Below are 23,900 nucleotides of genomic sequence, written 5' to 3'. Positions count from 1 at the left end.
TAATCATAATCATAACAATAATATTTACTACTACTACTGCTACTACTACTACTAACAACAACAACAACAACAAAGATATGGCTTCTATAGCGCTAAAAACAAATTAATATTCCCTATACGCTTTACAATATCATGTATATGTGTGTATTCTATAAATGGATGATTTCAGACTTAACTGTCCCTGACTATTTAAAGGGGGATAATAAAAGAGAACAATGCCTCAGTAGAATTCCAGAGCAGTTGCTGGTGGTGAATCCTGTTCAAACACACATCCCCTCCTCTTAATCAAAATTCATACCGTCTGTAACCCTAAAAATAATATGCGCAGTGCCTTTGCACTTTCCAATTCTAGCGTATCTTGAGGGTTGGATAGAGCTATGAGTCATGTGGATCAGAAAAGAGAATTGTTGGTTTAATAAGGCCATACCTAGAAGGACTTTATGTTGGCTGGGAGATTTTTATCAAATTCTGAATTATTTGATTTTAGGGGTGTGTGTATATTAGTATCCAGGTGGCCAGTGAAGTACATACAGTATGACAGCTTAGTTTGATCAAAAGACAAAGCTTAGCTCTTGGAAAATATCCAATTTCTGTATATTGCCTACATCATATTTTTTTTGGGTCATGACCATTTGTCTCTTTCTATAATAGAACATATCGGTGTAAAGACTATATCCCTGAGGGCAGGGTTTTCACGTAATTACTCGAGATGTGAACTTGTTGTATTTAGATAGGAAATCTAAAGTTCACTCAGATCAATACACAGTATATGTAACAGGGCAACGTCTTTCAGAAGGCTTTCTCCTTACAAATTAAATGACCAAGAGAAGATGCAACTTTGAAGATTTTCTTCTTAGTTGCTACGATTCAAACCACTGTGGTCACCAAGAAGTCTGGAAGATACATGTTACTTAATATTGTCTTTCTCAATATCATTGGCATTCTTTTAACCCGTTGAGGACAAGTTGATTCTGCTTAGATGCATTTCCCATAGACACCTGCCGAGCATACACGGGACTAGTCTTCATCGGGTTAAGGCTTCCAATGTCATCATCTTTAACCTATACTGGTCATTGTTGGGCACAGGCACATGTGTCTTGAATGAACTGTCACTGAATGGAGATTAACTAATCCTCCTTATCCCTATTGCTTTACCTAGGCCTTCCTGTTATAGACTGAGGTACACTGTTACACCTGAGTGGGTTTGCTAACTTAACAGCTATTGTAAGGTTTAGAAGGATTACTATTGTGATGGAAAAGCTTGGCCAGTTAAGCTATCATAAAGTGTCTGGTCACTGAAAGATTTAATCACATCTAGAGTCTTTCTCTTTTTTCTTTTTTTTTGTCAATCACATATTTTGGTAAATACCCCTTTTAGCCGAGTGACTGGGACATCAGAGCAAAGTTATATTACTTTAAATAGATGGTTAACACCATGATAAAATTACTGATGACAGAGGTGCAAATTGTAGATCTATTGAAAGCAACAGAAAAGTGAAAACTGGCACAAAATCCAACAAACAAGATGGATGTTATTGTATACATGGTGTATTTTGTGGCATTTTCCTTTCATGAATTTTGCAAGTCATCTGCAAATATACAGTGTATTTCCTCCTGTAACATCGAGTATGCATTGTGTCACCTCCAATGTGAAAATCACACACTTATCTCATGAAAGGGAGAAACACTTATAATTGTTTATTTGTAGGGTACGAGTGTGTTTTTCGATGATGAATTCAACCACCTTTAAAGTTGTCTTTATACACACCTTCCAATTTGCAAACCGTTACACTCCCGATATAAACATGGGTTATACATTATTTAATACATTTGCTGCATCATGTTGTATGTCTTTCTTCTCCTACGTCACAAAACTACCACTTCATCACATGATATTGATCTTGTTGTACTGTTTCATAAATGAACTATCAATGACAGTACTTCCTCAAGGAAGTAACACATTCTTCACCATGCTACTCAAGATATTTCAAAGTATGTTAGCAAATGATCTCTCTTGTCCGCAATGACAATGTACATTTGTATCTTCATACATTTCATGGGAAAAAAGAAAGAAAGACATGCCCCTAACAAGGTGTGCTGTGAGCATGGCATACTATTCTCTCAATAAATCACATAGATTTATTGAATTCATCAAAATCAGCTAGAAGAAAAAAAAAAGTACACCCTGTTGAATACCTCTCTAGAGTGCTGTATAGGTCCACATTCTATTGATTTTCAAATGCAAAATGGTCCACTTCAGAAGTAGTGCCATACCACATTTCATAGATCTACTCAATCTATTGCCAGTGATTTTCATATATTTCTTGTAATTAGACAGAATTATGTTACTAACACTCTAATCTCCATCTCAGTTTGATTTTCAGTCTAATTTTGATATTCTCATCATAATCATCTTTTATATTAACTTATTTTCTTATGTTTTATATGTTCTCATTCTTATGTGCATATATGTTATTTCTTTTATTACCAATGATCAATCTTTATGCATCTTTATACGTTGAACAAGATAATTTCAGCTCTTGGGCTGATAATTATGGTTTTATGTGAAATAAACCATTACTTGAATATGATTACATAAATTATGATCTAAAAATAAGTTCCTGTCAATACACACTTTGTCAACTGCCAAGAGAAACAATGGTTCCTTGTAAAGTCCAGAAATATATTTCACTATTATAGCACTGCAGTCTCCAGAGAAATAATATCTAAGTTGCTCACAGAATGTACCCTTCAGAAAATAAGTGGAGACGGCATGGACGCAATGTATCAAACTTGTTTTTACTTTCTTTTGTTTTTAATCAAAACAATAGCAACTACAGGAAATATCTGTGATAATATTTGAGGACAATTTCACGAGAAACCATATACCTATTTTTGTTTATAGTAAATATCCTATTTCACTTATCTCCTACTTACTCTGCAAGTTATCACATTTCTGCAAGTTATTACATTTCTGGAAAACAACTAGGGTTTGGGGGTTGCAAAAAAAAAAAAATGTTTGTAAAAGGCACAGGTTCTAGATCTACACAAGTAAATTTGTGATGGTATAAATATTCAATACAGCACATGATCACGAGACATGTAGGACACCGATTTGTCACCAATATATTTGAGTCTTAGCACAAGCTGTACAAAAGTTGAAGGACTTATGAGAGGTACCAGCACGTAGTACAAAACTTAGAACCCACATTATCAAAAAACAAAACAAAAACAAAACAAATCACTCTGTGATCCTTTTACGAACAGAGAGTAAAATCAAATCAGTACGATGGTGGATGCTTTGTTAAAATGAGACCTGTTTCACATAATATTGATGTAGTGATATTGGATATAATCACCTATAGCAGTCATGTTTTCCTTTTGTTTGTTTAGATTTTCTATCTGATGAGATGGCTGGATAGCCCATATTCGGCTGCACTTGTATAGGTTTTCAATGAGGTCTAGTGTGAGTACTTGGGGTAGACCACTTCACCAGGTTATACATCCTATTCCATGCGATGAATGCATGAATGAAGCAGGATTTTTTATTGCATGAGTTGTGATTCTCTCACACACGGGATCTCCGTTTTGCATCCTATCTGTGGGAGAGAGTGTTTTGCCTAGACTAGAGGGGATGGTATGATTACACACAACATCTCTCAGTAAGACTCACTGGGATTTGAACCCACACCCAAACCCAAGCCACTGATTGCAAGGCAGATGCCCTACCAACTGAGCCACCTTGCCACCCTGTGATCACTTCAAAGCTTTACCACTAACGTGCTTATAAATCTGAACCTAATTTCCACTTGCAAAGAATAAATCACGTGAAATTATTGCTGAGAGTCAGTGGTAATAAGTTGGTAATAATGACTTTTCATAGGGAAGACATTGTAGTTTAGCTAAACTATGAAGTGTGATATTTACTTTCACCAACAAACAAGCAGTGCTTCGTGAACTATACGAAAATGTGTGAGATTTCAACATTTAGTTTCTTTCATGGATTCTGTTCAGCTACAATAAAATTCTATTTAATTGACTCTTTTTAAATAGTTGAAGTCAGCCTGAACATAGAATGATGCCTCAACTCACTGTATCATGGTTAATACAAACAGAAGGAAGCTGGCTGGATGTTAGCGTGATCTCAACTGAACGTAAACGGATCACCAGGATGCTACGCAGGCTATCACTCTGACATTGTAACCATCACAGTCCACTTAATCTAAATATAAATTGACTGCATCCATGGGAAAATGCAACATGAGCCGCAATCTGCTGGCCATTGTCAGCTAAAATCACTTTCTATTATATACTTCCCAGGATGTCACAATGTACCATGCTTGGGAATCAATGACATGATATGGAATCTCCACCAGCAAAGAACTGATCAAAATGAACGAGTGATTACCGCTTTACAATACTGATAATTGTTACAACAATAACAATAACAATATAAATGATTTTGATAGATGATTATAGTCTCCCCTCCTCCTCCCCCCCCCCCCCCCCCCCCCCCCCCCCCCCCACCAAAGCGTATGTTCTATTAAACTGGGCTGGCATACATTGCGCTGGTAAGCATATTCCATTTCACTCTATCCTCTTGTGGAATTAATGTCAGTTTTATAAAATAATCAAACCTGGTATTTCAGAACAAAAAAAAAAAACCAAACAAACAAACAAACATACAACAAAAGGAACTTCCAGTTTTGTCACAAATGATATAATAAACACAGTGTACAATTAACATTTTCATTTTATATTACAATAAGTCCTCGTTAAAAAAAAATACTTGAGATAGAACACTCTTAAGCAGACAAGCTGAGACCATAACAAATGCTTGTGTGCTTACCTTGTACAAGGTATGATGCTAGTAAGGTTCCGACTTCAGCGGTGCATGTAAGGCTGTGAGGGGCAAAGAAAATAGAGAAGAATGGAACAACATGTCAAAAAAGTGATATTACTTGAAAAAATAACAAAAAGCAAGTTCATAATCTAAAAGAAATTGTTTATTTGGAACCAACAAACAAAAGATCTGCAGTGTATCAATAATCACACTTTAGGTAATGATGATAAATCTGTAATAATTAGCACAACATTAATTTCAAAACTCAACCAATAAGGTAAAATGCAATTTTGTGCAACTTGAGTTTTAAGATGCTGTTCACACTATCTGCCATGGAAAAGAAACATTTAATTATCAGTAACTTTTGCTGAACCTTAGGGACATGTATAAGTGTAAGAATATGAGGGAGCAGAAAACGATCCTTTTTACAACCTATAGTGTGAAGTGTGAGGACTAGAATACATCACTTTGAGTATTTTAGGATTTATTGTCAAAACTTATCTCATTTTGGCTAAGGATCAACTACTGGGAATATATATGAAATGTTTCATAATCTGTCTCTTTTTGGCTTTGTGTGTTCAGCAGATCCGACACAATGCTGCCCTTGCTTGTAAACTGTAAAACGAGGAATGTTCATGTGCATTTTAAAGGCATAATTTGCCATTTGCAGATGAAACAAAAACCCAGCTTTAGTACTTTAAAATAGTTCTAAAATGTGAGCTAGGGATAGAAACAACCACTGTATAAATTTGAATCCATAAAATCGATGTTAAGTATTGTTAAATATACAAAACGTGAACAATAATTATAATAAAAATGTTTCCAGACTAAACCGTCTACAGTTACGGTTTATTGAGAAAAATACAGATATCTCCTTGTGTTTTAGGCTCTATCAATAAAATCTTATATGATGGGATGTTTTGTGGCACAGCAGACGTATACATACGCATTAAATATTGTATCTTGAATTTTTTAAAATCACTGTTCCCAAAGGTAAACTGGACCTTTAATGTTGCGAATTTCACGAGCGGCAACATTCGCGAAATTAGAATGCATGGGAAAGTTCTTGCCTACACAATGTGCACTGGACACCAGTGGCAATTCGTGAAAGTTTCATGCTGCGAGAAAGGTCGTCAGCCCCAATTTGCGAAATTTTCATGCCGCGAATATATCGTGTTTTACAGTATGTACCACCCACTCTCAAGGGCTCACCATTCGGAAGTGAAGGTGACAGGAGAAAATGCGTCAAAGCTACATGTAACACAAGTTCAACGACCATCTACAGGATGTTGATGCATGTCAGTGATTATTCTTCACATAGCCTGCGACTAGGGTTACACTTTACACCACCCCCGTGCGGAAGTCTTACAGATTGCGTAGTTATCATCATCTTAAAAAAAGGACTAGACACTGCATACCAGTAAGTCCCTCGAAAGAGTATTTTGATTCATATTTTTGAAATATGTGAGTGTGCATGAAAGGGTGAGTCTAGACCTTCACAATGAATCTAGAGAGAATTCCTCAGGGAAGTTGTCCTTAGAAGGTATTAACTATTACAGTAGTTCTCAGGAGTTACACCATCTTAACCCTGCTACACTGAGTGACAAGTGACGAGAACACAGGTACCATACAGTTGTCCTCGTGAGTTTAAAGACATGTCCTTGCGTACAAGTCTTCCATGTGTGATTCCAATTTGCAACAGACAGATACATGTGGATATAATACCAGTAGAATGGGGAATAGATAGACATCATTTAGAGTGGAAGATGCATTGGACAGACAAAGGCACTACAACAAAAGGGGGAGGGAAAAAGTAAGGCAGGAATTGCAATTATCTCTGATGATGACACCAATCGGAAAACGGTCATACAAGAGCAATCAGGAATTCACTATCTACCGCAGCTATCACCAAAATTTCCTCTTTCAGGAAAGAGAGATAAGGCCTGCCCCCGATAAGGATCTGCGTCCTGTTGGTGTACAGAAGCCGCAGAGTCGGCGGCGCAATGACATTGGGAGACAACGTCGAGAATGGAGAGGGAATTTCATGCTCAATTAAGCATGATCATGACAGGGGAGAACAATTCCTGATTGTTGTCATTAATACAAACTATAATACCACAGGGATATTATTATGCTCCCCCCCCCCTCCTCCTTCCAAGCACAATCCCCAGCTATTATAGAAAGCATTTGCTATTCATAAAAACATGTACGTGGCTAGTATGGTGATGCATCTCTGATATAGATTGTACACTCTACTAGAGGGGTGGCGAAACGCACAAAAGGCACTACAAACGAAGCTGCATGAATATACATGTACTGGCGGATAACAAGAATAAGATGCCAATAAGTTACGTTATGTACGACCACTGCAACAAAACAACGCTGAGGCGTAGGGTCCTGAAGGCTTTAAGTGTTCACCCTTGAAGAGATATATGGAATATTCAAAGAACACTGTTTGATTTTCACCATCAAGGCACAGGTGGTTTGCTGCTTAACCAATTGAGGACGGACTGATTTGGCTACCACACACATTTCCCATAGACGCTTTCCCGAGTATATTCGGGACTCGTCCTCAAGGGGTTAAAATTTGACTAATGCAAACATGATACATGCTTGAAATACAGAGTGGTAGAAATTTGCGGGATATGAAAAGAGAGAGTTGCTATCAATTATTTGTCAATACCACAGAGAAGTGGCTTGTAAAACAAGCGGACATCTCAGAAGTGACTTCTAAAATCTACATTTCTTGCTTTCTGAAATGGCAGATACTAATACATTCAAATCTAAAGGTAGCCATACTTTTCTCTTTACAGTTCGACCTCGATTATCCGGCCTCCTTTTATCCGGAAATCTCTATTATCCGGATGTGTTCACGCAGTGAAGGACTTTTTCTTTTCATCCAAAAATTGAGAAAAAACAGTGACTTTAACATCTTTTCATGGATCTATTTCATTAATGTCATAAGATGTACATGATAGGTTTCTCAATATCTAATGAGGTAAAACATGTATGATTTTCACACAAAGATATACTTTATTTTTGTGAAGAAGGGACTGCAATTTTGCGCAGGCTAGCATGGATTACACCACCATTGCGGGGTACGCTACCTGCCTAGCTGCCAGTGCACTGGGACGGCAGCTTGGACGGCAGCTATACATTAACATTGTGTCTCCCATATCCAGCCAATTCGCTTATCCGGATGAGCGCCGGTCCCGACATGGCCGGATAATCGAGGTCGAACTGTATTTTTAGATTGTATCAAGGGGGGGGGGGGGGGTTGGGGGGTAAGAGAGAAACTCAAAAGAATATGTCAGTAAAAGTAGACAAAAAATAAATGAATACAAGAAGTAGGAAAGATAAATGTAAACATGAATGACACTGTACTGTACTGACACACTTTTCAGACAAATTCATAGACAAATGTTCACAATGCAGACATAATTAACCAAAAGGTTGTACACAGGGATGCACAAATCATAAAGCTACTGTATCTAGATCTACTTCAATACTCCTAAACAGGTAAAAGTAGACTAATCACAATGCTCATAAGCAAAATTAATAGGTAGGGCTTTATTCTGTACTTCATTCTAGTTGTCCTTGACAATCAAAGTCATCAATTTGATGAGAATACAAGAGAGGAATAATTCACGCCATCCCTGGATCTCACACAGCATCAATCATCATTTCATCTACTTGAAGTCCTTTAAAATGCTCAGTTTTTAAATTCTCTTCCCTCAATTATTTCTTGTTTGGAAAAGTGAGGTCATTTTTCCAACTGGGATGAGGCCATGAATTAATTTCCAATGCAGTCCAGCTTTAGTCCCATCTATGGGCAAACCTGCTGGATTTAGTTGGAGGGGCCAGCTTGGCTCTTCCGCTACCGACCGCTGACCGAATTATGCTCCACATGAAATGGGTGGTAATTGGGGCAAAATATCGATTCCATATTTCCTGCCAGAACACCGGTGCGGGCTGGAATACTGACAAACGTAATAAATTGAAACATATGACCCGCGGTGGAACGTCAGTGACAGCTTAAAGGGAAGAATCTACATGTAGTGCAGGTGTACAAAATTTGCCATATATGTTCTGCTTTTTGCTACATCAGCAAATAAATGGCATCATTATGCCACATCCACCAAATGTGTATATTATCTCAGTGCAATGCTTTAGTAAAAAGTATAATCAATTCTTATGTCATCATCTGCTCATCATTTCATGAAGTAATTAATCTGTAGTGACTAAAAAATTTCTGCACTTTCAGTAAAAGGTACACATAATGCAATGTTTCCTCTTTTTCATATCTGTTTTTTTATTCTGTGAGATGTCAAATACAACTGATGTCAAATTAGAATCTGAAACTTTTCTTTCCTATTTCCTTTATTACAGAACATGTGCCATCATTATATTCACCCACAGATATCATCTCATATTTTTATTCTTTTATTCCTTAATATATCTATATAATCCACTCATCCATTTTTTTATTTACTTTTATTTTCTATTAAACCATGCACTAATCCATTTTACCTTTTTATATAATTCATTGATCTACCCATATAGATACAACTGTAAAATATACATTCACTTATTCTCCCTGTTTTTCAATTTCAACCTATCAATCTACATGCTGTATCTACATGTACCTTGTAACCCCTTACTTTTGTGATTTAGGCCTAGGCCTTAATCATCTAAGACTTGGACTAGACTTGGTTGACCAGAATTTATGTGGATGAAAGACAGACAGACAACTAGGATTACCTCCCTTTCAGACTCGAGACTTCTCATACCGATATAGGACGTTATTATTTGTCTGAATGCTCATATTTTGAATTGTGGTATATGGATATACACTGTCTCCATATGACATTTATTCATGCTTGAATGCTCTCGTATCTGTAAGTTGTATGAGAAGGCGGGGCTCATTCGCGATGCTCAAAAGGATTAACATAAACTGCCAGATGAATGGAATGCACTACTACAAGTATAAACACAAGGTGCAAAGCCCGAACAGCATTTGTACTGCACAAGGGAGTCTTCCCATGAAACAGGTCAGTGCGCAAGGTCTCATGTTGCCATATGATTACCATACATGTACATAGTATCGGAACGTTGTGTCTGAATGCTCTATAGTATCAATATGTTGTACATCCATGCATCATATAAATATATGTTTGCTCGGCGTGAATGGTTACAAATCATTATGTCATATATCCATCATGACGTATGGATACTGTGAAGCCACAGGTGTATGTGCAGCATGAAACTTTGATGCATTAGAGCCGCAGCCTCTTCCGCGACGTGAAACTTTCGAGAATTGCCAGCCGCATTTAATGCATAGTGTAGACAAAGACTTTTGAATGCATTTTACTTTCATGAATTTTGTTCCTCGCAAAATTTTTGAAAGTTTCATGCACACGAAAATTTCTGGTATTACAGTTTATGATAACTCAGTGTGTCTGAAAGCAGCATGACAGAGAAGGGAGAAGAAAGAAAGACAGAAAGAGAGAAAGAGAGTGAGAGATGGAAGGAGAGAAAGATCAAGAGAGAAGGAAGGAAAGAAAGAGAGGGAGAGGGAGCCAGCTTTACACTGTATCAATTACAGGGGAATTATCTAGGGGGAAATAGTTGTCTGTCTGGACCTGAGCCTAATCCCCTGGGCCTTGTGATATCAAATTCAAAGCCCTATACCGTTACAGCTATGAAATTTTAATGCATGAAGAACTGGTTTTAAAAACCATGTTATTTGAGATGGCTGATAATGCAAAATCTCATCTATATATTCTGATCACTTACAGGTGTAGGCTCATGCAATTAAAAGAAAATTGCGAACAATGGCTGATAAAATGTGTATACCTTGTCAAGTGCAAACAATGTCATAATTAGGTACAATCACTACTATAATCACATTTTACTTAAGTAAATATTGAGGGAGCGAATGAGTTGCAAAATATTTGAGGTTGGACCTATTTTTGTTTTCTCTTTTGTCATGTACCCCTATGTATACATTTTGCATGCTTTATATCTTCTAGGAACAAATGAAAAGCCAAATATGAAAATCCATTTATTTCCTGGATTGTTTGTAATCAAATCCCATATCTAAAGGGATCCTTTCAACCTTTTTCAGGTGTTTACTTTATGTAAACCTGAAAATTAAAAAGTAATAAGAAGAATGAAAGGGAAAAAATAACACAGCTGGTGTTTGCTCAGGTCTACTTAACTCGTTGAGGACAGACTGATTTTGCTACAACATGCATTTCCCATAGACACTTGCCCGAGTATACTCGGCACTCCTCAACGGTTTAAACTGGAATTGATAACATTCCTTAATGAGAGCATGGGGAAGAAAAGTACACATTTGTGACAGTGTAAAACCAGAATGTTCGCGTGCATTTTAATTTCGCGAATGTTGCATGAGCAAAGATTCGCGAAATTAAATTGCATACCAAAGTTCTTGTCTGCACGATGTGCATCGAACGCCTGTACACATTTGTGAAAATTCTTTGCCACGAAAAAGGCAGTCGGCTCCAATTCGCGAAAATTTCATACCACAAAAAATATTTTGCTTTACAGCATTTCCTTTCTTCTGGTGCTTTCCCTGAATCTGCTCTCTGCAATGAAAGTCTGATTCTCCTGCTGCCAACACAAGAGTAAGAAAGGAGACCAAACAATCAAAACAAAAGAAAACTAACTAACCCCGTGTTCACATTGGTCCCCGCGACGCGGGACAGCCACAAGAGATCTTATCTTTTTTACGACTGACCGTTCACATTGGTATCTCATCTGTCCCCGAGCTGTGGGGGCAATTTGGGTTTGGGGCGAGCTCTGCCACTTGAAACCAGGCAACGCGCATGCGCACATTTGATGACAACAGCTGGATGCTATCAATTTCGCCCCAAGGTCTCTCTCCCCTCCAAATCTTGTCCCCGTACCCGACTTGCTTGGCGGGGACGAGGGGACAAGTCCCAGCGAGCGTTCACATTATGGTTTTGGAGGAGAAAGTCCCACAGCTTGGGACTTTCCCCGCGTTGCGGGGACCAATGTGAACACGGGATATAAGCTCAAACAGGGAAAAGATATGTTATCTTTTTTCACTTCCTTCCTCGTTCCTTCTCACCTAGTGACGCACCTGTTCCATGCAATATTTCCTGCCTGAAATTTGGCAGCACTTTTCATGTCTCAGCTATAGGGTCAGGAGACACAGTCCCTTATCTCAGAAAGTGGCTGCATTAACATGACAATCCAAATGCAAATTCATTCTGCTATGATTTGTTTTATGTCATTACAATAATTGTCTTTTGTAAAAATATTATCATAATTTTGACAGAATTCATAAAGAGACCATTTTATTCCACAAACTAGGCCCCTGATTCCTTATTTTCATACGTGGACCGCTAATGCAGAGGGTAGCGGTACTGGTGCTGCTGTTGCTACGCGCTGAGGCTGAGCTGCAATCATAGGACACATGTGTAGTGTGCCTTTCTCTCCATGCTCTGTTCTTCATTGGTTGGAAGTATTTACTTATTCACTCATTTCCTGTATCTATTTCCACTAATGGATTGGAAATCCCATTCGGCAGTGTAGATTTTAAGAGGGTTAAACACGAACACAAACAAACATTTTCTTTACAACAGAAAGGGTTAGCATACATGACACTTTTTTTATAAAAGTTAGAACATCTTAATTACTTTTAATCAAATTTTAATAAGATTTTCAACGATCTCTTTTCTTTGCTTGGATGCCAACATCATTTCAGTTCATAGTTAGAATAATGTCTTCATCAAAAAGATTGAACCAATTCTGACACCCTTGCAAAGTAGTTTGGTTGAAACTCCAGCACCCAATCAGCTCCACAATGCTTGCAACCCGAGAGGCAAGCTTAACACAGCTTCAAACAATCACAAAAACCACCTAAGATTACATTTCACCATTGGAGATTCTGTTTTGTGACATTTTCTTTCTGCTTTAACTGCCCTTTCACACTGCAGCAAAAATAATGAGAGGGTACCCCCCTTGTGTTTCCTTTCTACCATTTTCTTGGCAGTTGTTCATAAGATACAAAGACAATCCCTTTCAGCTCTTCACCAAGTATCGGTTACCATTGTTCTGAAAACGCATTCTCACCAAGTACCTCACAAGTGGGGGGGGGGGGGGAGGGGGAAGGGAAACTTTCTCAAATAGAGAGTATAGAGCTTTCTTGTTCAGTGCTTTTTTGTTCAGTATGGAGCAGTTGATTAACAGAACATAGGTTTTCAGCAACTGGCAATTGGTGAGATAGCTTGCCTCTATTTTCTGATCTCGCGGCTCGCCTCAAGTAAGCAATCACAGATTTCAGAGGAAAGACTTGAAATGAGTACTGGCTCACATGGGAAACCGCTGGCTTGGCTTGTCTAGGATGGCTAAAATCCATTTCATAAGGGGGGGGGGTGGGATAGGCAAATACAGAGCATTTTAAAGAAACAGTGCATTATCTACAAACTAGCCTTATGATTGAAGGGGAAAAATCATCCTGAGAAAAAAGAATGCAAACTGTGAGTGACAGGATTTGGAAAATGCCCTGTTATTGCTGGATTTTCCACCGTAAGGGATTATCAGAACAAGTATGTCTATACCACATTATCGTGGTTATATGGGCTGACGGCCATCATTTTCTCCAGTCAATTAGCCTGCTCTCTATTAAAAATGGGGAGGTTAATTACCGGGCCTTGTCAAAAAATATCAAAATGCTCATGTTTTAACAGGGTAAGGTTATATGGTCTTATAATTGAAATATATAACCATACATCTTAAAGGCTCTTCCATTTAGGTTGACTTTCAGAGGTAACTCTTTAAGGTTCATTAACATCTAACAAAAATACTAAAAGATAACAAGAACAATGATATTGGTCAAAGTCTTATACAAAATTATGAGGTTACTATATAGTGACAATTCACTTGTCTTCTCCTGGACTGTACAAATACCATTACTAATTCCTTTTTCTTTAATATATTTTTAGAGAAAAAAAGTCTATCATTTTTTATAGTCATATATTCCATGATAAAACAGAAATTTGGCAACTAAGACTCAGTTACAGAAGGCTTGATATATTCGCCAAAACATGGACATGATGGAAATCGTATGTTATGATTATGTACTCGCCAATATAGTCATGATACCAAATGTAAGAGAATGCTGCAATAACCTTCTTTCTAGGCTTTACTGTACGTGCAAGTGGTTTCTTGAGGTCCATGCTTTGTTCCCAAGAAATCTAGACATGCAAGATGAAGCATGTCTGCATTTTTCTCTTTGAAAAAGAAAATGTCTTCATAAATGAAAGTGGAAAGTATGAAGGAGCATCCACTTATCTGTGAAATAAGTACCACATACTGACAGAAAAAGAGAGAAGAGAGCGAACAAGAAGAGCAAACAAGAAGAAATCAGGTAAGGAAATGTCAGGGAATGCCGACGAACTGTCAGCGAGTAATTTCAGCTTGTTCACCTGAACCAATGCCATGTCAGAATCAATCACAGTGTCTACACAACACTGATCAGCTGTGGGCTCTAGGGAAATGCAGCTTGCTGCGTGTTTCCCAGCTCAGCCACTCTCCTCGCGGACTCGCCGACAATTTTCTGATTGTGCAAAGTCATTTGAGTAAGACTTCTTTTAACCAGAGAGCTGTAAATATTGCAATGGATAGTGACGGAGCTCAATAATGGTGCTTGTTCAGGTTCTTTATTCTTCCATTTCTTGCATTCAATTTCTGAGTGCATTCACTTGCCATCTACATCACAGACATGACAAGATATATACGATGTAAGGGGGGGGGGGAGGCTTCCATCATGGTTTAGCAGACAAAGCTCTGGACTTTTGACCAATCTTGGGACAAGGTGCTTCACCAACTCTATGTCCCCCTTGACCCATTAGTAAGATGAACACCTGGTAATACTGGGGTAATGATAATGGAGGCACCTTCTGGGAGAACAGTGGGTGAAGGAGACCATCATAGTATTGTTGTTGTTGTTGTCATTCTCATTATTATCTTTACTACCATATCATTATCATTATTATTATCTTCATCATCATCATCCTCATCCTCCTCCTCCTCCTCCTCCTCATCATCATCATCATCATCATCATCATCATCATCATCCTTATCATCCTCCTCATCCTCCTCATCATCACCAACATTACCATCATCATCATCGTCATCATCATCATCATCACCACCACCACCACCATCACCATCACCATCATAACCATCATAACCATCATCACCATCATCATCATCATCATCATCATCATCATCATCATCATCATCATCCTTATCATCATCATCCTTATCATCCTCATCATCATTCTTATCATCCTCATCATAATCAACATTATCATCATCATCATCATCATCACCACCACCATCATCACCACCACCACCACCACCACCACCATCACCATCACCATCATCACCATCACCATCATCACCATGAATAGATGTCAAGAATACTAGCATGGGCAGTTTGCGTTACACCATGCCATCTGACACAGGGGCATGTCCTGGCAGGGGCCTACAGGAGCAGAACTCGCCCTGGACAATCCTCCAGAACATCAATCCTTTCACAGATGAAGAAGTTGTCGTATATCCATGCTGATCCAGATAAGACCAATCTCACAATTTAGCAAACGTTTCATGCAAGTTTGAAACATGTTTCCTCTTGAGGTGTGAATTTTCTTCAATCTGTCTTCCTCCACAAATGAAAGATGGAGACAAATTTAAGAAAATTCATACTTCAACCTTCGCCCCTCTTATTCTCTTTCTTTCATGTTTCCTCTTATCTGTTTTGACTGGGGAGAGGTAGAGAGTATCAGGATTATTTTTCTTTTCTTTTTTTGTTCATAACTTTCCCTCTGCAATATTTCATCACAAAATGTGCAGGCTCATGTTTGTTTGCTCACTAAAACATATGAACATATCGATAAAGCAACAATAAAGTACCATAGTGATGATGTCATAAGTGTTTTGCAAGAGCTCGGGTTGGAACCAGGTGTGAATATAGTGAGCAACAATATACTGTTCACAGAATGTGATATTTGGGCCAAGTGAAATTGTTTAGAACCAGTTTCCATGGCTTTGAATGGCTCAAACATATCACTTTGGTACTTCAATCTCTTAAGTTTCAAAATCAATGTATTTTGAGAGACACTTTGAGAGAGGGCTTGGTATATTATATAGCATGACAGTTAAACAAGGACTTCCCTTTATTTCTCTCACTAGAAACAGGCTGGCTGGGGAAGAGGAAGTGTGAGGAGAGTATAACTTACTTTCCCTCGAGGAGGTCCTTCTTGAGCTGAAGTACGTACTGATAACGGGTATACTCCTCAAGGAGTTTGCTGGGGTCCGTTACAAAGAACTTAACCTGGAAGTGAAAATACAAGGCCCCTGGAGCACAGACGGGAAGGAAAAGAAAGAGGAAATGAAAATCAGATGGATATTTTAGACACAAATATCTCATACCTGCCAACATTTCAAGATGAAATATCTTACTCGTGGATTGCAAAAATCTTATTTTATATGCAAACTGAAGTTAAAAATCTTACTTTCAGTCAAATCTTCAGAAAATACACATGAAAGGTATATCTAAATATTTTTTTAAAAATCTGATTTCTCTGACAGAAAATCTGATTTTGCTATTTTCAACGGAAGAAATCTTACTGAATCTGATAAAATCTTACTAGTTGGCAAGTATGATATCTCATGCATGACTGGAAAATTGTGTAGGTACATTCACATGAAAGATTACACCATAAACAGTGGTATCAAATACCACGGTAGTTTGTTGGCACAGTTTTCCTTGGCGAAATGCCATTGTGAAGTAATCATGGTAATTCATTTGGAATCGTTCTCATTCACGAAATACCGTGGTATTTCAGGTAAGCATTGTGTATGTGCACATGTATGAAAAGACACAGAGTGTGTTTACAGGGTCAGGTGAGTAATATACATCGCTGTACAATCGGTGGTAAATGTATTTCATGAAACGATTCACACTAAAATCTTGTATGCATATTTTGTGCAAAGTTTGAACTTAATCCTCAGAACCATGGTATTTAGAGATCATTTGCAGTGTATTTTGGGGTGAATTTGTGCTCACTTACAAAATGCCACGGCAATTCATTTCATTATCAATGTCAGTGCACCTATAGTGACACACTCTCCTTATCAGATTTTTTTTTTTTTTTTTTTCAGGTTCACATCACAAACAAAATATTTGTAAACTACTTGTGCTTATTATCTGCACTCTACTTCAAGAATGTAATAGAATATGACCCCGTTTACAGTGCAAGGCTCGGCCGTGGCTGAGCCGCGGTTCAGTGTAAACGCGCAAAAGGCCCAACGCAAGGCCAAAATTGGCCTCGCATTTGGCCTCTCTCTGGAGGTGGTCTCGGCCGCGGCCGAGCCGCGGCCGAGACCGGCCTTTTCTTGGTGTAAACGCAAACTGGGCCAAATGCGCGGCCAATTTTAGTCTGGCTTCCAAACCCTCTGCCTGTATCTTTCGCTATTCAGGATATTAATCCCCACAACGTCGAAAACTAGTATAGTTTATGGTGGTTTTGTCTTGCAAAGGATTTTTTTCCTTCGGCAAAGACCTTTGCCCAAACGGCGACTTTGTCACCACGGAATTCAGTTGGCAAAGGGTCTGAAAACCAAACAATACCAAATCGCGTTTGTTTACAAGCAGAGCGCCACTACGACAAAATATTGAAAGGTTTGAATAAAAAGCGCGGCCGAGCCCGGCAGTGTAAACGGACAAAATTGCGGGGCTCGGCCTCGCAATTGAGGCTAGGCTCGGCCCAGCCCCGCACTGTAAACGGGGTCTAAGTGCAATGAGTACACCAGGGCTGCTGGAATTCTTCATGTAGCTACTAAACCAAAAAATATATTCATACTGTAAAAGTGGATATTTTCGCGCGAGTTATTTTTTGCGCTTGGCCCGATAAGATGAATTTCGTGTGTTTTTAATTCCGCCGAATTAGGATACAAATTACTGGAACATATGGCATGCAAAAAATATTTGTGTGCTTTTACTTTCGCGCTAGCTTCTGGTTGCGCGAAATGCGCGAATATTTTCACACTGCGAAAATTTCCACTTTTACAGTATGCACACACAGAAACACACACAAACCCACCGCAACTGGAAACTGGCTAATTAGGTGGGAATTTGGTAAAAAGTACAGCAAACATTTTGCATCAAGACCAACTCTAATACAGGGGCTACCAAGATCAAATCATTTAATATCATTTTCTATGTACATGTAAATGAATCATTCAAAGCATTCACAATGCACAATTTATTCAATGTTGCTGTTTGATAATTTGTCTCTGTCTTCTTATCTCTCATTTGTATAATATGTTATCTCAAGAAGTCATTGCATTAAAGGGGCATAGTCCCGGTAGTGTAGAGGGCGCTGTTGATGATACTGCCGATCACCGTTAGCATTGATACGAAGATTACCGAAGTTGAGCTGTCATCAAGAGTAAAGTGCGTAGGTGTTGCTAAGTAACGTTGCCTTTGTTGTCTTCTCTGCGCATCGCGCAGTCTGTAGTAATGCCAGGGTGCGTGCGTATGTGCTTCTTATTATGACATCACAAAAGAACTTTGCTAAAGCTGTCATCCCCCTCAGCCGAATCATGAGCCGAACTGTGATCGGACCACTGACTACAATGAATCAGACTTCTTCAGACTCGGGGAAGTGGGCCAAAGCGTAAGCGCTAAAGAGGAGTCGATAGCGTAGGTCTCTATAGGAAACTTGCGCCGTGCGCCCGCGTACACATTTGACTACTGTATAATACGGGGACCACGCACCTTTAAACATACACTGTACAACTGACGTCAAATCATTACTGTCGAATGGTTTATGTCTGTTTACTCAATTAGTCAACATTCATGCTTAGGTGTTCAAACAGGTTTTTGAGTGACAGCTTCCGGAGTGTCTTAAATTTGAGGCTACAGTTGAATGTGAAATATTCTATTCAGGCATTAAAGCCACTATTTATCATTTGCTGATGAAAAAAAAACAACAGCTTAATAGCTTTAAAATAGTTCTCAAACGTGAGTTAGGGACAGAAACATCCATAACATCAAAATGTTAATCAGTATAATCAATGTTTAGTAATGTTAAGTATACAAAATGTGAACAATAGTTTTATTAACTAGAATATATGCCGTCTACAGTTACGGCTTTATTGAGAAATCTAGTGATATCTCCTTACATTTACGGCTTTATTGCCAAATTTATATATGGTAGAATATTTTCTGATACAACTGAACAATAAATATGCATCAAATGTGATAATTTAAACATTTTTTTAATCACTGCTCCCAATGGTAAACAGTGGCTTTAAGCATTCCTTTGTCTTTAAGAAACTTTATGCACAAGCAACTTCAGTCTTCCAGCCGGCAAAGTTAATGTCTAATGCAACAAAAATTTGACAAGATTCATAAGAAACTTATTACGGGATACCTAAAAAAGTCTCATATCATGGGCCGAATATTAATTCATAATTCATCATCCCTTGCCCATAACTACACTCTCCAGAACTCTTGTACTGCAAGTGCTATTGTTTTGGTCTCACTAAGATTAAAAATAAATTACAGCCTGTAGGAGGCATCACATATTATCATGTCTTCTCCAGACATGATGTATTAAGGCTGGGTGGAATTTGGTCGTCTCTAGCAAGACTGAATAATGAGCCACAGTACTTTGCTTCCCTGTTCAAAAGATCTTGAAAGTTGATACCACAGTATCCATGCTCTACAACATAAAACACACATCATCTATGATATCAAATGAATTTACAGCAATATATTCCATCTAAATCATGACAATGTCTATAGCGCAGTTATACATTGCTTTTGCAATCTTCTTTGCTTGCGCCTCTAGTCCAAGACAAACCCACTTTTTTGCTTCATGATTATGATTGCACATAGAGATATCTATTCCACTTCACCAATTTCATATCTAAGGCATAAATGAGCTTAGAGACAGTAGTCAAATGAAAGTAGAGAGAAATATAGAGAATCCTGTGCCCGACAAATAATCTCTTGACTTTGTCCAGATCTGGATTACTGGAGAGATCGATTCTTCCTTCATATCCTACCAGCCACATCTCAGACTCAAGGAGCAGGATGCACAGGTAAAACCTAATCTACTCTTTTTCCTCATTTGAGGCTTTTCGCTCAAAATCTACACCTTATACATGGTGTCTACTGTGGTAATTCTTTTTTTCACCCTCTCCCCCAATAAAAGTCTATTTTTCATATCCAATTTCAAAATTAATTCAAATTTTCAGGATATCTGTCGTCATCCGATCTGTGAGATGAGCTAGGATGGCGGTCGGGGAGTTCCTCGCTGAAACCGTACGAACATTACTTTTTGTTGGAGATTCATACCCACAGATTATCACATGTGAAACCCAAAAGTACAAAGCATTCTCCTGCCTAGTCTTGCCTCCAGACATCCTTGATATTGCCAGATTTTAAGTGATACATGGTATCATGCTTTACAGCAATGTTGCGTTGGTACCGCCTGTTATAGTCTTAGATAAATGGCTAAACAAATCAGACCACAAACGATCCTGAATTTAGCTCAAATCCCATCAGAAAATCTATTTTGAATCATTCGTTGAGCCAATATCAACACTAAAAGGTGTTGTTAGTTTCTCCACACAAAAAAAAAAGAGTCTGAAGGACTACAGACTAATCTGGGGTACATCGGTGACACAAATGATTTCTAGCTTTAAATTTGTCTGAGAGCAGAGAGAGAGAGTATATCAAACTGGGAAGGAAAGTTTGAGGTTTTTAATTTTTCTTTGTTGTGGCTTGGACTGTCATCAGAGGAGGGATTGTCATTGAAGGTACAGGTGTAGTACCAATATTTCAAAATCCCGCTATATTCCTGAAAGAAAAAAGCCTCGTACTTTAGACCTGTGACATAGGCAGTCATGACCACATACAACATTTTTCCTCCTCCCCGCCCCCCTTAGCTTGTTCAACTACTGAGAAAGTGAACATTTCCCTGAATTTCTACTTTGTGCATATGATGAGAAATTGACCATTTCCTCAATTTTCTGCTTATTTTCTCAATGCAGGCATCCTTGGGATCCCAGGCAGGAAGTTGTCCTTCTCTAGCAAACAATCCTCACCTCCAAGGAGTTTCTTGAAGATGATGAATTTTGTCCAGAATAGATGTCCAGTAACTTGTAAAACTGCACTAGTTCAATGTAAAGTGTATTTCCACTTCACGTTCACAAGCACTTTGACAAAAGATTGACATTTCTGTACTGGTACACAGTCACGAATGATATTTCTTGTGCCAGAATGGTATGTGTCTTGTGCCAATGGCCTTTGTCATTCCCTCACATCTGCTGCAGTTCTTACTGTTTTTACTGTGTTTATATTTTACTGTAACTGTCCTTGTACTGTTTTGTTTTGTTTTGTTTTGTGTATATTTCCGTGTTATGTTCTGTACATATTATACATATATGTCTACATTTGTGCATTTTTAAGAGATGTGAAACAAATGTAAATTGACTTGAACTTTATATCACAATCACTATATGATCCAAAGTTCTTCTAAATTGAGTTAAAAATGGATAGGATTAAATTGACAAGGTGTTTTTTTTCTTATTTGGGGGTTATAATGCATTACCATAGTAACACACTTCCCAGTACTATTGAAACGTGTCTTACACAACTTTACATTGAATCTTTTTTTGTGTGCCATTTATTTATCAATTTATCTTTTTAATGAATCACTGAAAAACTGGAGAGGCAATTCCATATAAAAACTTTTTCTCTGATTAGGGGGCCAAAATGTGCTGTTACCATGGCAATGCACTTTCCACTGCTGTGATAAAATGTCTTCCACAACTACATGTAAGTTCAACATGTGCACTAAATTTCTTTTTGAATCACTCAGAAACTGGAGAAGTAGTTTAACCCCCAATATTTGAAACAGACTGATGTACCAACAGCCCTACTGACCTATCACATCCTAATTCCTATTACCCTTCCAAACTTCGTTTAGACTTCGTTTGAACTTCATGGGGCATAATTACTGAGGCAGTGTGGCTGTTTTGTCACTGAAATGTTGATAGTGCTTCAACGCTGCAGTGAAATAGGACACTCTTGATATAGAGCCAACCTCTACTGCAACACTAGAGGTTCAACAACCCTTGTGTTTGTTAGTCTGGAGTACTGGTTTTTTTCCTCCCCTGAAACACAAGAAACCAAAACACTTGAGCAGAACAATTGCAAGTCTGCTTGTGTTTGTATAAAGGGAACACACTTCGTCAAATTTTTGAGATTTTTTTACAGTTCAATCTTGGATGATGTAAAGTGTGTGGCGGAAATATTAAACACTGCACTAACAAAATTAACTGATAACATATCTAGACTCTCAAAGGTATGGGGTTTCAATGTTTGGAAGATAAACTGTTCTTCAGTCTCGCTGTCCTCACAGTGATGGACATACGACATGAAGAAATGAATCTTAGCTAAACACAAGTTTGCAGATTTGAAGTACCAAAAAATTATGGGTTGAACGTCGAGGCCAAAAGAATGTTTTGCTCTCAGACTTGCAGTGGACAGTTGAGAACTAATAACATAAACATTAACTTTCTCGGAAATGGTTATTATCACTGACTGTATTCTATCAAATAGTTTTATACAGTAAATAGAACAACAATTTTCACTTTCACCATGTCTGATAAAAGTTTATGTTGACTCAACAAAGAGGGCATGGTGTATACATGGGATATTTTGATGTGAGGGAATTTTTGTTCAATTTGTACTGCGTGATCAATCGTTGCAAAAATCAAAATGTGGAGATTATTTTGTTTACCATATTTTGTCCAAAACAATCAACACTAATATGTAAAATACAAGAAAAGTGAGGGAAATCACAATCCCACAAAAATGATCAAACCCAAAAGAGCACAACAAACTACTCATACAAAATTCCACCCTTTCTGTTTTCCATCTTTAAAAAAAATCATTATGACAAATGCATTCTGCCCTCCACTCGAGGAAAAAGGGACTTTTTTTAGATTTGGCATCCACGACGTGGACTGCGACGTGATGACGTCATTTCATGATATTGCGCATGCTCCAGATTTTCTGGCACATCCAGCGCTAGAATCAAGAACGTGTCTTCAAAGGGTTTCATGTCCTCCCAGATTGAGGATGAGCAGCGTGCGCAGCTTGTATTTAGCATGACAATTATGATGTCACCACATTTGTCAAGTTGTACTCACTGTCGACTGAAATCTAAAATAGTTTTACTCTGGTGACGGGAGTCGCCGGGAACGGTTGGCTTGCACATTCGGGCGACCTGACCGCTGTCATGTCCACACAATCTAAAAGTCCCTAATGAAATGGGGGTGAGTGGTGGTGGGGGGGGTTAGTAGGGAAAAGATCACTGACCTTTGACCTGTTTCCTGATGGATTTCCTGGGGTCCAGCCACCTTTTACTGTCCACTGAGTTTTCCATTTCTGTGTAGCGGACTCCAAAGTAGTCACACTCCAGGAGTTCGAGGTGCTCAAAGACCTTGTCCAGTAGATCTTGACCTTTGGCTCTCCTCTGTAAGAACAAATATGGAGAAGACGGGGATTGTCAGATCATGACCATCTAGATACTAAGCCATATGAATGACAACTCTTAGTTTCTATCTAGACACTTCATCCTGTCATTCACTTACAACAATTAAAGTTTGTGCCGTGTGCTGTCACATGATGCATATTAAATGGAAAAACAGAATGGTTCGGCCCTGCTGCAAGAAGTGCTACCCTGCTTTACAGCACACACATATTATGCATATGTGGGACTGTACTATCAACTGTACTATCAACACGTGTACATGTTGAGTATTACTGCACAGAATAAAAAACAAAACAAAACAAACAAACAAACACACAGCACTTCTAGTCAAAATGTTTCAGGTATAACATTTTTAATTTTGAGCCCAAGCCAAAACTGTCCCAACTGAAACAAGGCAAACACCAAGCGATTTATGTGGAAAT

The 23,900-nt window shown here is 38.3% G+C and overlaps 1 protein-coding gene across 6 annotated transcripts in view; it reads right to left on the bottom strand.

The window, feature by feature from the left end:
* Positions 1-23,900, bottom strand: part of LOC139726587 (tyrosine-protein phosphatase non-receptor type 4-like) — a 163,619-nt gene that overhangs the window by 62,646 nt on the left and 77,073 nt on the right. For all 6 annotated transcript variants that reach the window (XM_071637574.1, XM_071637576.1, XM_071637578.1 and 3 more), the window contains exons 3-5: positions 23,304-23,460; positions 16,141-16,258; positions 4,850-4,902 (exon numbers count right to left, since the gene is read on the bottom strand). In XM_071637574.1, coding sequence (XP_071493675.1) covers positions 4,850-4,902; positions 16,141-16,258; positions 23,304-23,460 — 328 coding nt within the window. The remainder of the gene's footprint in view (positions 1-4,849; positions 4,903-16,140; positions 16,259-23,303; positions 23,461-23,900) is intronic.

The sequence above is a fragment of the Diadema antillarum genome, unplaced genomic scaffold (assembly GCF_040938485.1).
Source record: "Diadema antillarum isolate AM-2024a unplaced genomic scaffold, OU_Dant_1.0 seq00000090_RagTag, whole genome shotgun sequence".
Lineage (NCBI taxonomy): Eukaryota > Metazoa > Echinodermata > Echinoidea > Diadematoida > Diadematidae > Diadema > Diadema antillarum.
Note: the sequence above shows the minus strand (reverse complement) of the source record. Positions and strands in the feature narration are given on the sequence as shown.